Raw genomic sequence first — 15,323 nt, 5'->3', positions numbered from 1 at the left:
CATGATTGGTGTAGTCAGACAAATTAGCATATCTATCTCCTCGCAGAGTTACCTTTTGTGTGTATGTGCTAAGAGCTCCTGGAATCTACTCTCAGCAGATTTCCAGTATGAATTGCAATGTTATTAACTGTAATCACCATGCTGTACATTAGATCTCCAGACCTGTTCATCCTACATAACTGCTGCTGCGTGTCACGTTTTAACTAGTAAACACTGTAAAGCCCAATAAATAATGGTGGGTGGACTCTTCCCATCTTGAGATTGTAACCTTGTCTTTTAGATTCCCATCTTCCCATTGTAACCTTTTCCTTTTTCCTGCAGTTGGAGGATCCTGCTATTAGATGGCAAATGGCTCTTTACAAAGACTTGCCAAACAGGACTGATGATACCTCAGATCCAGAGAAGACGGTAGAAAGAGTATTGGATATAGCAAATGTGCTTTTTCATCTTGAACAGGTCAGGCTTTGTGTCAATTCAGTCATATTTGCCTTAGCCACATACAAATATTTTAAAAAGAGAATGTGTGTTGATTTGTTAACTATGACCCAAAAAACATATATGTTCAGCATATTCGTTCTAAAGAATAAGAGTCAGGTGTGCTTAGTATTTCATGAAGACAATTTCTAAGCTTATAATTCTTGTAGCAATATATAGATTATATATTTTGGGAGATCCTGGCCTTTGTTTGATTGCCTTTTTTCAAATATTTCTAAAAATATTAGGATTATATATTTAAAGTATTCTAACCAAAAAATTCAGGAGTTACATCTGATTTCAAATACTTTATGCATACTTCATTTTTTATTATTGCTCATAAAAACATGTATGAGATATTATCTTTTATTGGTTTAATATTTGAAATATTTTCTTTTTTTTTTTTTTTTTTTTTTTTTTGAGACGGAGTCTCGCTCTGTCGCCCAGGCTGGAGTGCAGTGGCGCGATCTCGGCTCACTGCAAGCTCCGCCTCCCGGGTTCACGCCATTCTCCTGCCTCAGCCTCCCAAGTAGCTGGGACTACAGGCGCCCACAACCGCGCCCGGCTAATTTTTTGTATTTTTAGTAGAGACGGGGTTTCACCGTGGTCTCGATCTCCTGACCTTGTGATCCGCCCGCCTCGGCCTCCCAAAGTGCTGGGATTACAGGCGTGAGCCACCGCGCCCGGCAATATTTTCTTTTTTGTCACTTGTTTAACCTTGCCTTTTCTTAGGTATATTTTTGAGCTAATTTTCTCTGAAATCAGGAACAAATTACACTTAGAGAAGAACAATGCATTGATAGATATTAAAATCATGTAAGAAAAGTGTTTTTATAAATTTTTTCAGTTGTGTCCTACTTTACAAAGCTGAGTTTGATATTCTTATTCATTACCTTTGCACAAGAATGTGTAAAACAAGAATACTTGAAACATTATCAATCAGAGGGTCATATTTTTATAGAAGGGATCGCCTGGCTTAGGTAAAATATCTGCAACACAGAGATATATTATCTATTTCTCATCAAGTCCATTCAGCAAAATAATCACATAGTGAAGAAGCTCATTGTAATCTGACCATTGATCTGTCAGGGCTCTTATGACAGATCATACTGTTGATGACTTGGTTATTTTATACCAAATATGAAATAATAATAAGAGGTCGTATGCCATCTCAGGAACTTTGCCACCTAAATATATGTGTGTGTGTGTGTGTGTGTGTGCGCGCGTGTGTGTGTGTGTATGATTTTGTATTGCCTTTAGCCATATTTGGACATATTATCATAGCAATAATAAACATTTTGCTTGTATTCCTATTTTATATTATCTGAACCCTCACCCTTGCCCTGGACAGTTTAATAATGCAAAGATATCGTCTAATATAGTATCCTTTAATTTCCTTCTTGCCTACTCAGATACCCTCCCCCAAACGTTAATAATTTCTCTATTGCCATGCAATTTATCACTACACTTGATGAGATTAAAGTCACTAGGATACCCTTAGGCCTTATGGCTATTAACATATATTTACAGTATCTAATGCCTTGGAACTAATACTTCCCCCAGAATAACTTACATAATGTTTTCATGAAATATTAAATACAAATTATCATCAATCAGCAGATGACAAGACTTGTAATGAAATTTTAAGGGATTTATATACAGTCATGGAGTTATATCTCCAGAATTATATATATATATTTAAGATTATTAAAGGTTAATTAAACGGCTACGAGAGGACCGCGTTACTCTACCATCAGTTTTTAATTCTTCCTAGTGTTTATACATATATGTAGATTTGCTTGAATAAATTCTAGATACATTAAATGAAGCTTATTGAACTCTGATTCTATTTTATTATATTCCCATATATTCATAAATATATCCAATCATGATGAATGATGGCACTTCTCAAATGAGATTCACTTTTCTAAGTATCCATTTATGCATTGGATGTTTATGGAGTGCCCTGTCCTAGGGCAGCCTTAGCCCCACCAGATCTGGAGGACTGAGTGCTGTAACAGAGGAAACAGACACTTAAGCAGATAAATATGCGATGATATGGAGGTGTTAGGATATAAAATGTGCTGAAGAAAGCATAGAAGCAACTCAAACTTAATGTAGATATGAACTAGGTAATCCCTGTATAAATCTTACGGTAGGAATTATCTAGAAAAAGATGGGAGGATCAGAGTTTATCAAACTGTTAAGAATATGGCAAGATTGGTTTATCATGAGAGGAGGGTTTTGAGTAAAAAGAAATTGTCGATTATCAAAAATAAAAAGCAGTGGGAGATATCCGTGTGTTTAATTTATGCCTTTACTATCCCCATGCTAATGATAACATGTAACTGAGTCACAGAGGAGCGTGTAAAGAATATTTAACTTGCAAAACTCAGTGTAAAAACAGTAGGTGGACAGGAAACACTTGTTGATTTAATTTATCTCAAGTATCAGCGGCCTGTTTTAGATGTATATTTTGTGTTGTATATCTGGTAATGTTTCTTATGAGAGTAGGTTTTCTCCACTGAATTTTCTAATAATCAAATTCTAGCCAAGCTAACACATCAGCACATCAAGACATTCAGACAGAGTTACAAGATACATCTTGGTGTTCGCCTTTGGATCACATATCTTACAGATAACTATTATGATTGATTTAGAGGAAAGCACACTGTTTCAGGTATTTCCTGAAATGCTTGAATAGGCAGGTAATAAATGCCTGCCAAATGATAAGCTTCCTGGTGGCAGGAACCCTTTCTGTTGTGATGTTTACTGTATCGTAAATGCCTTAGGAACTTAATATATGTTTGTTGACTGTCACCCATGCCGACCATAATGCTGTAATTCCTGCAAAAAGTCATCGTCTACAGACTGGGATCTCAAAATGGAAATTTAAATTGAAATATGTTGGGTCTCATTGAAAACTATTGCCCTTGATTGCTTTTACTTTGATGTTAAGGCATAACATTGGTTTATTTCACTTGACACAAGCATCAAGAAGATAATTGAAGTGGATAATTGTCAAAACGTGTTTATTGATCCTAGAGAGGGAAGAGCATCACAGAAATAAGTGCTTTTCCATTAAACATGTTGCTTTGTTAAAATTTCTAAACCATTGCAGCCCAAACATTTTAAATGTTTACTTCAGATATTATTACAATCATTTTTGACTCTTTACTGCAAAGAATAATGAATGTAGTTTTACTTTTTTAGCTAACATAACATTTTTATTTCTTTCAGAAGTCTAAACGTGTGGGTCGGAGACATTACTGTCTGGGAAGTACTGTGCTCAATGGCCTAGAGATTACTAATTAATTTAGGTTTATATGTTGGGATTTTTTCTTTCTAATACAATTAATCTCTTTCTTCTCTTGGAGTTCCAAACACTATTAGTTATATAAATAACTTGCTTGCATCATTTATTGCAACTTTTGAATTTATATTTGTCCCTCTCTAACAAAATATTTACATATTTTAACATTTTTACCAAATTTACTCACTCCTAATACTGTGTTCACAAAGCATTGTCTTCTTCTCTTTATCCTGCTATATTAAAGAATAGTAGAATTTTTATTAACTGTCTCTATTTGTGTTTATTACTTTAGCTCTTAATAAAATTACAGTTACAATGGATACGTAAATAAGAATGAGGTAATATTTTCTGTAGGCAGAAAATATGTATTAGAATCATAAAGAACCAAAGAAAATTTTGAGAAGGAGATAAAATGATTTTACCTGGAATGATTTTCTATTTCTTTGATTTTAGAGATGACATAGCTTGGAAGTACACAGTATTGGGAAAATGTGGTATTCTTACTAAGGGAATTATATAGCATTTGCAATTGTCTAAACTTTATCTCTGGGTAACTTTTAGGATATGGACTTCTCCATGATAATCTTAAGGTACTTTTGGAATTGGAATTCCAAATATAGGTTACTTAAGAGGGGCAACTGTTTAATACTATATTTTTGAAGATAGTTTGGGGTATAAATAGTTATTTATTTTTGAAGGTATTTTGGGGTGTAAATATTTGTGTCATTCTACCTCAGGTGGAACATCCTCAGAGATCTAAAAAGGCTGTATGGCATAAACTACTCTCCAAGCAGAGGAAAAGAGCTGTTGTCGCCTGCTTCCGGATGGCCCCCTTATATAATCTGCCAAGGTCAGAATTATTTTATTTTTTATAATAGATCAATGTTATTTTTTCCTAATAAGTGACAGGTGTTTAGAATCTACCTTAATAGGGGTACAATAGTCCAAGAGAAGGATGGAAAAGCTTTATTGATTCTTCTACCTAAAACTTGACTAATTTTGTTGGATATTTTCAGAGAACTGTGGTCTATAATGTAATTACTAAATGATGCTTACTGAGGAATATCTGCTCACATATGTGAGGCAAGAGAGAGTCATTGGGAGATCATTCTTTGGCCTGGATTTGAATCAGACCATGATTTCAATCATTCTTTGGCATCAGACTTGTCTTGGTTTGAATTCTGACCTCCCAACTTCTCTGACCCATGACATTGGTCAAGTTATTTACTGACTTTCTTTACAATTTTCTCATCTGTATCATAATGGGATCAGCCTCATAGAGTTGTTCAGATTATTTAATGGGTTGATGTATACAGAGTGCTTAGAAGTGAGATAATAAGTTCATATCATGATAAATGTTAGTCATTATTATTATTTTTGTAATTATTAGCATTTGGGGAAAAGAAGTGACTTATTGGGAATAACGTAAAAAGATTTGACAGGCCCATCAACCTTCTCTTAGACATAGAGCAGACATACTTAATAGAGAAGTAGCCTGGTACATTCAAGTCTGACTGAGGTGGTCCAGGGTACCATTTCAGCCACCTTATAGTCCTCCTGAGAAACTATGCTCTTTCCCACTCTGAACTTTATACAAATTGCATCATTTCTATGTCCTGTAAACAGGACTCAGCTCAGCTACATCTCTTTTGTGGAACATCTCTGACCAAGCCATGCCCTTCTACTCCTTGCACATCATACCACTTTCCTACAGTATTAAGGCTACCTGTCTCTTTGATTCAGACTTTGAGATTCCGTACTAGTTTTGTTCCATTTTCTTAGCACCTAGAACAGTGAATTGTACATTGACATTCAGTAAGAGTTTGAGTGAATGTGTAAGGCAAAGAAAAAAAAAGAAACAGAAGCAAAGCAAACAGATGAAACATCATACTTTTCCCTTTTGCTGAGACAGTTGTATTTCTTGCTATCATGTCACACTCACTGGGTCTAAAATGTATTAGCATCCTCCTCAAATGTGCTACTTCTCAATTCTCTGACTCAATTATGCTGTCACCTTTTGATCAATAGAATATTAACCTTGATATCTAGAACCAGAAATACCATTTGACCCAGCAATCCTATTACTGGGTATATACCCAAAGGATTACAAATCATTCTACTATAAAGACACATGCACATGTATGTTAACTGCAGCACTGTTCACAATAGTAAAGACTTGGAACCAACCCAAATGCCCATCAATGATAGACTGGATAAAGAAAATGTGGCACATATACACCATGGAATACTATGCAGCCATAAAAAAAGAATGAGTTCTTGTCCCTTGCAGGGACATGGTTAAAGCCGGAAACCATCATTCTCAGCAAACTAACACAGGAATAGAAAATAAAATACCACATGTTGTCACTCATAAGTGGGAGTTGAACAGTGAGAACACATGGATACAGGGAGGGGAACATCACACACTGGGGCCTGTCGGGGGGTGGGGGGCAATGGGAGGGAGAGTATTAAGACAAATACCTAATGCATGTGGGGCTTAAAACCTAGAAGATGGGTTTGATAGGTGCAGCCAAACCACCATGGCACATGTATACCTATGTAACAAACCTGCACGTTCTGTACATGTATCCCAGAACTTAATGAAAGAAAAAAAAAAAAAGAATATTAACTTTGAATTCACATTATCATTTCTTTTTAGTTACTCCTATACTGTCGTTGCCCAGATTTCATCAGTTTCCCTTTGAACTACTTCACATTCCCATCCTTCCCTCCATCACCACCTCTTCAAGTCACTTGTTCCTTGACTCATATCAAGTTGATGGCAGTGGTTTCTGAGTTAGTTTCTGTGATGTCATAGAGTTCTTCCGTCTTCTCCAAAATGTCATTTTCAAAACGGTATCGTTTATTCCAATGGTTCCCCAACCTGGTGCTTTTAAGAAATACACGTAAACTCATTTAAAAAGTATTCAGGCCTCAACTTATTAATTAGAATTTCAATGAGAGCCCAGCATGTGCTACTTAAAAGCTACACAGGTGACTCTAATAAACCAAAAAGGCTGAGTCCGTGCTTTGGCATGCCTCTCTCACGTACAAGAATGTCTGATGATTTCCAGCAGTTCTGGCTGCATTGGCAGTTACCCTCTCTGGTTTTCAAGGCCCTTCACAAACCTATCTAACCGTTAGGTCTCATGAGCCCTTAACCCAGTTTGCTATCATAAAACTCAGCTTTCCTCTCTCCTGCAATGGCACCATCTCTCGTTCTCTCACATCTGTTGTTGTTTTATGATGCTCCCTTCATGACATTCTTTTATCCTTTCTTACATTGACATCTTATCCACATCTCTTACTACATCATGAATTTCACTGATTCTTCTCGTCTTCACTGGTCTTTTTTCATAGGCGGCCATTTATGATCAGTAGTGCAGGGTTTAATCTTTGAATATGTACTCCCATAAAGTTCACTCAATAGCTTTTGTTTTGGAATCCTCAGGGCCATCCATTTGTTTTTAATGTTTGCTTAAACAGAGACTAACTTCTCTATTGACACTGATTACATTGCTTATTGAGAGACATGTTGTATAACAATAGTCATCATTTAATGAACATCTAACGGATGTGATTTACATCGTTTATCTCATTGTAAGGCTTACAAAACTGAAATGTGGTTGGAGTTATCCTACTTTTATAAAGGAATAAACTGAAATTTGGGAAAGTTGAATCACTTGACCAACGTTACAGAGCTTGGAAATGACTGAGCCGGGATTTAAATGCGAGTCACCGTGTGCTCTAAGACACCTTGCTCTGTTTGCTGCAAGAAGCATTGTCTTTCAGGAGGAAAATCAAGAATAGGGAATTTATTTTTATTTTACAATTTTAGTGCACAGATAATCTAGTAGTAAAGCACTACTCGATACAATTTCAACTTATTTTCTAAACTCCCCTTTTTCTGAAATTGTGCTTACCTTTTAGGCATCGGGCTGTCAATCTCTTTCTTCAGGGATATGAAAAGTCTTGGATTGAAACAGAAGAACATTACTTTGAAGATAAACTGATAGAAGATTTAGCAGTATGTTTTTAAAGGGGTTCTGAGAGGAAAGAGGGTCTGGGCTTGGTGCAGCAATGTTGGTGTGAGCAGTCATTATATAACATTGAAGGAAAAAAATATCATGACAGTATATGGGCATTAGGAAACTTGTAAATCTTAATTGTTGCTGCATTCAATGCTTATGGGAAACTATGCTCTTGTCATTTCCAAGAGATCTCATCAACATCAAGGGGTTGAGAATTTAAAATGAATAATATAAGTGTATTATTAATTAAACCTGATTTACTCATTCTTTTAAATTCCTTCTCAAAGCACCTATAAACACCTGAGAACCAGGATAAACTATAAAAGACTGAACTGTAAAGAAGTTATCCACCAAAATTAAGTAGAAGGTGAACAAAAAGTTGCTGGTTTTTAAAAATCAACAGGGCAGAGAATGATAGACTGAACGCAGGACAGGTGGAAGGCGTGGTAAATGTGGAACATGAGAAATAGAATTTTCACCCGACCGTGCTGATAAAGAGCTTGTGTACTGAGAGTTCAGCACAGAACAGCAGTCAGTATCATCTGTTCTAAGTGATGGACCCATTTAAATATCTGACAAAAGCCATCTTCTCAAGAAAATTTACAAGCCATCTCAAAATTTGGCAGACTAGTCAGAGGCTTCATGATTCTCAAGAGTAAAGACATCTTGTCTAAAAGCTATTTTTAAACTTACAGATTATTAGGGAATAGAATGGATAAACTAATCTAATTCTTAAAAGCCTAATCTTGATTGTCCCTATATTTTAAAATGAGTTTTATCTGTCTTTAGAGTAAAAAATATGTAGACTATTGGATATCTTGTGGAAATCTGCCTCATATCCACATTAAGGCTTAATTACAGGAAAGAACACCATTCATGTAGAGAGAAAATCAGTTTCTATGGGTAAGTCAGTGGAGATATAAAACTCAACAAAAAGTTGGATGTAATTGAATTCTACTGCCAATAAAAATGCTTAATAATTTTCCTCACTATTAAAGTTCTATCTGACAGTAACATTTTTTTTTAAGTTTTAAAAGTAACTTCTGAAAATAAGGAAAAAAGTATAAGTGGTTCAAGCATTAACTCATTTAGTATTATTTACCTATCATGCTGTGTGTAAGCAAAGAAAATGTTTCACTTTATAAGCAATTTGCACTGCTATGGGAACTAAATTTTCACACTTGGGGTGACTCTTAGGATTTTATTGCAAATATTTGTAAATCGAGCCCTCCCTAAAGCTGAAATCCATGTAGCAAATACACTTTGAGTTATGAAAATGCTTATAAGAATAGAATTTAGTATTTTTAAATGCTATAAGTTATCCTTGCTCATATTATTTTTTGGTCAAATTATTAAATATCTCTGTTTCAAGCTGTATAATTTTGCAATGATACTGTAACAGATATCTAGCATATTATATTACATTTATATATGTTTAGTATATATATTACATATTTACATTTACCTGCAACACATATACATACATGCTTTTATATACACATACACACATATATACATATATAGCGTGTATAATGCATATAAAATACACACACATGCTCACACACAAACACACACACACCCCCACAACAGGGAAGGAGGAGTGTTTGCATTCCTTTTGTTCTTCATTCCTGGCCTTCACATTGCTTTTGGATTTGAGTGAACATTGTTTTTTAAATGTGACATTTTATAAATTTGACTTTTTTGCAGAAACCTGGGGCTGACCCTCCAGAAGAAGATGAAGGCACTAAGAGAGTTGATCCTCTACATCAGCTGATCCTTCTGTTTAGTCGGACAGCTTTAACAGAGAAATGGTATGGTTGGAAGGGTTCCTATGAGACATAGGAGGAACAAATAAAGAAACCTGTATCTGAGTATTCTGTGCCACGTGTTTATGTTTTAAGTTCATCTTGATGTTGTTAGGAGAGAGACTTGTTCAAAGATAACAACCAGCCTGGCATGTACCTAGGGATGGACACTCATTCAATTGTAGGCTTTAGCAACTACCTACTAGCTCTAGTTTTTCTTAACAACTTTGTAATTAATGATGTAGTTGATTCTGATTCTTCTTATGAAATGGTTTTTCTCCTTATCACAAACAGCCTTTATAAATAAAACAAAAGAACCAAAGCAAATTCCAGTGCCACAAGTATATGGAGACCGATGGTGACCCCAAAATTTTCTGGATAGATAGAGTCTCCATTGTGCAGTGGGTCTTAGGAAACCTCTAGAGGCTAAGTGAGCCATCACCTCAACTTGGAGGTATCTCTGAGATCTATTTCCAGGGCATTGCCCATTTTTCTTGTCTTCTGCAGCCTTAGTCATATGAATTCACCAACGCCACAAAGGGCAAACCTCTATGAAGTTACATAAGAAATGCACTGGTTAGCCTGATCGTCAAAATGTGCTCAGTATCTGTCATTATGGAGGGCAACGCATACATTGGCTGTGCAGATGGGACATAGCAGAGGCTAGAGGACCTTTATCTGCTGCCCTGCAATGGGAAAGAAAGCCAGTTTTGCCCCAGGCCTTTCCCATTCTCTGTAGAATTTGGGATGTAATTTAATTATAAACTCATATCCACATGAATCTCTCAGAAGAGTTCATTTGACCTCTTTGCATGCCATAATAATGTACATTTCTCCCTCTTAGCTAATGTGATCCATCCTTTCTCTCACTATTTCTCTCTCTTATTATTTCCTAACTAACAAAATCATCTCATTCCTAAGCATAGAACAACTCTCTGTCTGGCATTGTCAGGTAATGAGGTATTTCTCATAAGTGAATTTTTCTCATGGCTGAAGTTTAAAACTGCTGAAATAACTTTGCAAATTTTAGGCATATTTATACTTTTCTTCACGTAGTCGTGGTTTCCATGCGTCTCAAAAAAGAAGATAATAAATGTATTTTAACCTTTCTTAATTTTAAGGAATCGTTGTTATGGCCATCTTGTTTTTTAATTGTCACATCGTAATTTGGGGAATCTTTCCATCGAATGTCAAATTTGACTTCTGTCAAAAGCCCCCGCCTCATTTAAGTTTGCTTGTTTCAAGTTTTGTAGTCTGAAGAAAATTAAAATTATTACATTTGTTTGTAAACCAAAAAACAGTTAATATTTTGTGAAAATTGAAGGCCCTTCTGTAAGGTAAGATGGGACAGCTATTTAGGATCCCCGGGATCTTTGCTTTCTGATTTCAGGATATATCTGAATATCCTAATATTGTCTAAGTTTTGTGTTCATTTAATTTTAAAAAAGGATGCTTGTTAGAAAAAGAACAAAGGTTATTTTGTACAGTGATGATATGTTTGCATGTGCCTAGCCTTCTGCCTAAACACTGATGTTTTCTTCTTGTTTTCCCCAGCAAACTGGAGGAAGATTTTTTATATATGGCCTATGCAGATATTATGGCAAAGGTAAATAAATATCCTTCCTGATTTTCATGTTTAATTTTAATAAAGGGAAATAACTTTCATCTGAAAAGGATAACAATCTGTGTATTTGATTAATTTCAACTTTTTGTTTGTAGCATGAATCTCTGTTCTAAATTCCTTGGCAGGTCATCGTTGTTTCCTACTTAAACATTTTATTTATGAGGAGCCATAACTTTTTCTAAACATTCATTCATTCAACAAATATTTGCTGGACATTAACATATTGGAGATAACATGTGAAGAAGAAAGAAGGGCACACACTACACCTTCGTGGAGGTTTTTGTCTGATGGGGAAGATAACATTTAAGCAAATGGTTGTAGAAAAACCCTGATGAATTTAATGGTAGAGAAATGTATCAGTCCATTTTTACACTGCTATAAAGAATTACCTGAGACTAGATAATCTATAAAGGAAACAAGGTGAATTAACTCACAGTTCCACATGGCTGGGGAGCTCTTAGGAACTTACAATCATGGCGAAGGCAGAGGGAAAGTAAGTACATCTTACGTGGCGGCAGGAGAGAGAGAGAATGAGGGGGGGACTTTTAAACACTTTTAAACCATCAGATCATGTGAGAACTCACTCACTATCAAGAGAACAGCATGAAGGAAACTGTCCTCATGATCCAATCACCTCCCACCATGTCCTTCCCTTGACACATGGGGATTACAATTCGAGATAAGATTTGGGTGGGGATACAGAGCCAAACCATATCAAGAAATTCTTCGGAGTATTGGAAACAGGTCCCATGGCATAGCAGTGAGGTCTGCTTAAGGAAGTCTTTGGCTGTTGAACCATGAGTTGACCATGCAAAATAGCACAGCTTCATATTAACTGAGTGTTTATGTCATTTACTCCTCTTGACAAGTAGATAAAAGTGGAGTCAGGGTTTTGCTGAGACTTCTCACTTGGGTACCATGTACCGAGATGGCAGCACCAGAATAATTACAGGCCTAGAGCAAAGAGAGAAGAAGGCGGCAAAATAAATTGTGAATGTGTTAAAGATGCCTGTGAGACATCTCAGTGGAGATGCCAAACATGCAATTAGACATCCACATCTGACATTCAGTATCTCAGGTAAGGCTTATAAATATAGACTTGGGATTTATCAGCATTAGAAGCCGTAGGAGTAGATGATCGTACCCAGGAAGAGATGATAGCATGAAGAGACGAGGAGGCCTAGGACCCAGCCTATAAGGACACAGAACATTTAAAGATGGTTAGAAGGAAAGGAGCTCATAAAAAAGTCAGAGAGAACCTTAAGTGTGAGTTAACATAGGAGCTAGGAGCTATAGGACTGAGTGTGTGGTCACCAAAATCATATTCTGCTGTGAGGTTGAGCAAGGTAAGGATTGAAAATCTCCAGATTTATTTCATGTATTTCACATGAGCAGAGTAAGAACAGCTTCTGAGGATTGTGGAGAGGGGCCCTGGAGTGGGGACGTGCTGTAGTGTGGGAAAGTTAGTGATTCAGATATGAACAGAAATAGTATAGTTGTTTCTTCATTGCAAAGATTGAGAGAGAAGAGACAGATATAAGATGATAAATATCTAGATGGAATTGTGAGGTTGAAGGGGATTATTTTTGTTTGTTTGCCATTCGTTTGCTTGTTTTTAAAGAGAGAGCAATCTAAGCACACATATATTCTGCTGAGGAGCGAACAGAATAGGAAAGGGAATCATTTGTGAAGTGAGGTCTGGAGTCCATGAGACCTGCTAGAGAAGACAGGTTACAGGACATGAGAGAAAAGCCATGGCTTTCTAATTTATTTTACACTCTAACCTACAGTAAGAAATACACTTACGCGGTACAGTCATCTCTCAGCATTCATGGGGGATTGGTCCCAGGACACCCAGTGGGATATCAAAATCCAAGGATGCTCAAGTCTCTGACTAATGGCATAGTATTTGCATGTAACCTACACACATCCTTCTGTATACTTAGATCATCTCTAGATTACATATAATAACTAATATAATGTAAATGCCATGTCAGTAGTTCAACTCTATCATATTGTTATGCAATAATGACAAGAAAAATATCTGTACATGTTCAGTACAGACACAATCACCCATTTTACTTTCTCCAAATATTTTCTATCCACAGTTGGTTGACTCCATGGATTCAGAACCCATGGAGGGCCAACTGTATGTTTATAGAAACATAAAACTGTATGTTTAAAGTAACATAAAAATATACACCATGAAAGAAAAGTTTCATGAAATTTTACTCTTCCTATGAGTAATGTAGTCTGAAATTTTCCATTCTATTTAAACAAAGAGTTGTTTTTATTTTTTCATGAATCACTAAATTGTTTTTATGTCTGAATGATGAGCTGAAACACCTAGTTCAATAAACACTGGGTTAAAAGATAAAAGGATAGGACTGGGCACAGTGGTTCGCGTCTGTAATCCCAACACTTTGGGAGGCCGAGACAGGTGGATCATTTGAGATCAGGAGTTTGAGAGCAGCCTGGCCAACACTGTGAAACCTCGTCTCTACTAAAAATACAAAAATTAGCCTGGCATGGTGGTGCATGCCTGTAATCCCGGCTCCTCAGGAGGCTGAGGCAGGAGAATTGCTTGAACCTGGGAGGCAGAAGGTTGCAGTGAGCCGAGACTGCACCACTGCACGCCAGCCTGGGCGATGAGGTGAGAGTCCGTCTCAAAAAAAAAAAAAGATAAAGAGATAAAAGATACAAAGGATAAAAGATACAAAGGGAAGAAGGGAAGGCTGCCAGGATAATGGGAGGTTGGAAATGTTTCCTTTTATGGTCATTTGCTCTCTCTCTCTGAAGACAAAAGTACAGTCATCCGCTGACACCGAAGTGTTTGGTAGAGTCTATAGAGGAAGACTGGAGGAGAGAGAGAAGCACTGAAGGACACATCGTGGCAATTGACATGGCACATGGGCTAGAAATTAAAATAGGACTCACAGACTGTGTAGGAAGCCCGGTTTATTTTAGGCTGTTGTCTATGAATTTGAAGCAGTCATGCTCCCCCTGGCTGTGTGAGGACAACTAGCAATTCTCAGAACCAAATGCAAATTCTGAGAAGCCAGGAAGTTAGATTCATCAAGGGTGCAGATTTCTGCCAGAGTCTAGTTGAGAACAGCAGATCAAAGCGGGTTTGTATATTGCTAGGAGGTGGCTTGTTAGGAAATGAAGAAAGAGGGAGGCGAGAAAGGGTTGTAGAGCAGCCCCAGGCCTGGGTGTTCTCTGCAGCTGAAGAATCGAAGTGGGCTGAACAGGTAGAAGCTCCTGGTTTGAGAATACGTAGAAGCTCTTGGTTTGAGAATAGGTTGTTTCTGATTGTTAGAGTTCTTCCTTGCGAGTGAAATTGAATTTGCCTCCATATTTATTTTGTTGGATCCTGAAGCTAAATCTAGTTTCTTTTGATAGATGGTCAAAAATTTGAGGAGGGCTATCTTGTTGACTCTTTACCTCAAGATTTTCCCCTTCATAATTAACTAATCATATTCCTTTTATTGTTTAATGTAACTCGGGATGTCCAGCTTGCACCACTCAGTTTGTTACACTCTGCACGTTCTCCATTATATTCATATATGCCACCCAGAAGTTAATCAAACACGGTATTCCAGTTATGACCTTACCTGTGTAGTGTGTATGGGGACTGTACGCTCACTTACTCTGCCTTAGGATCTTATACATTGGCCATCAATGGCAAGAATGCATTAAATTTTTAGCCAGATCACATCAGCTACCCTGTATTGGACTGTTGATTTTTAATTTTTTAATTAAGTATATGTCATCATTTCTCTAATTCAAGTCAGACCATTTCCCCAAGCTGAAATCTTTTTAACATTTGGTTCTGTCACCCACTGTTACCTCTTTCCATTTATATTAACCACAAACTTAATAAGTATGAGTGAGTTCTCTGTTTATCTAAGTTTTTGGTAAGCAGCTGATATTTTTATACCCTTTCCCAAACTGGTTAACCTACCTTATTTTTAATTCATCTAAACATACTTTTATAAAACTCATATTTCTCATCTCCTTTCATGAGATACTTAAAGAAATCAAGATGTTACTGTGACTGCTTAAAGTTGAATTCT

General features: G+C 36.6%; 1 protein-coding gene across 7 annotated transcripts in view; it reads left to right on the top strand.

Annotated features, from left to right (window-relative positions):
• Positions 1–15,323, top strand: part of RYR2 (ryanodine receptor 2) — a 794,036-nt gene that overhangs the window by 684,047 nt on the left and 94,666 nt on the right. For 4 of the 7 annotated variants that reach the window (XM_077998277.1, XM_077998259.1, XM_077998265.1 and 1 more), the window contains 6 exons: positions 322–456; positions 3,715–3,751; positions 4,526–4,637; positions 7,718–7,814; positions 9,526–9,629; positions 11,178–11,229. In XM_077998277.1, the coding sequence (XP_077854403.1) occupies positions 322–456; positions 3,715–3,751; positions 4,526–4,637; positions 7,718–7,814; positions 9,526–9,629; positions 11,178–11,229 (537 nt within the window). Of the gene's footprint in view, positions 1–321; positions 457–3,714; positions 3,752–4,524; positions 4,638–7,717; positions 7,815–9,525; positions 9,630–11,177; positions 11,230–15,323 lie in introns of all 7 variants that reach the window. The other 3 variants (XM_077998275.1, XM_077998268.1, XM_077998266.1) reach the window with 1 other exon arrangement.

Source organism: Macaca mulatta, chromosome 1, assembly GCF_049350105.2.
Source record: "Macaca mulatta isolate MMU2019108-1 chromosome 1, T2T-MMU8v2.0, whole genome shotgun sequence".
NCBI lineage: Eukaryota > Metazoa > Chordata > Mammalia > Primates > Cercopithecidae > Macaca > Macaca mulatta.
Note: the sequence above shows the minus strand (reverse complement) of the source record. Positions and strands in the feature narration are given on the sequence as shown.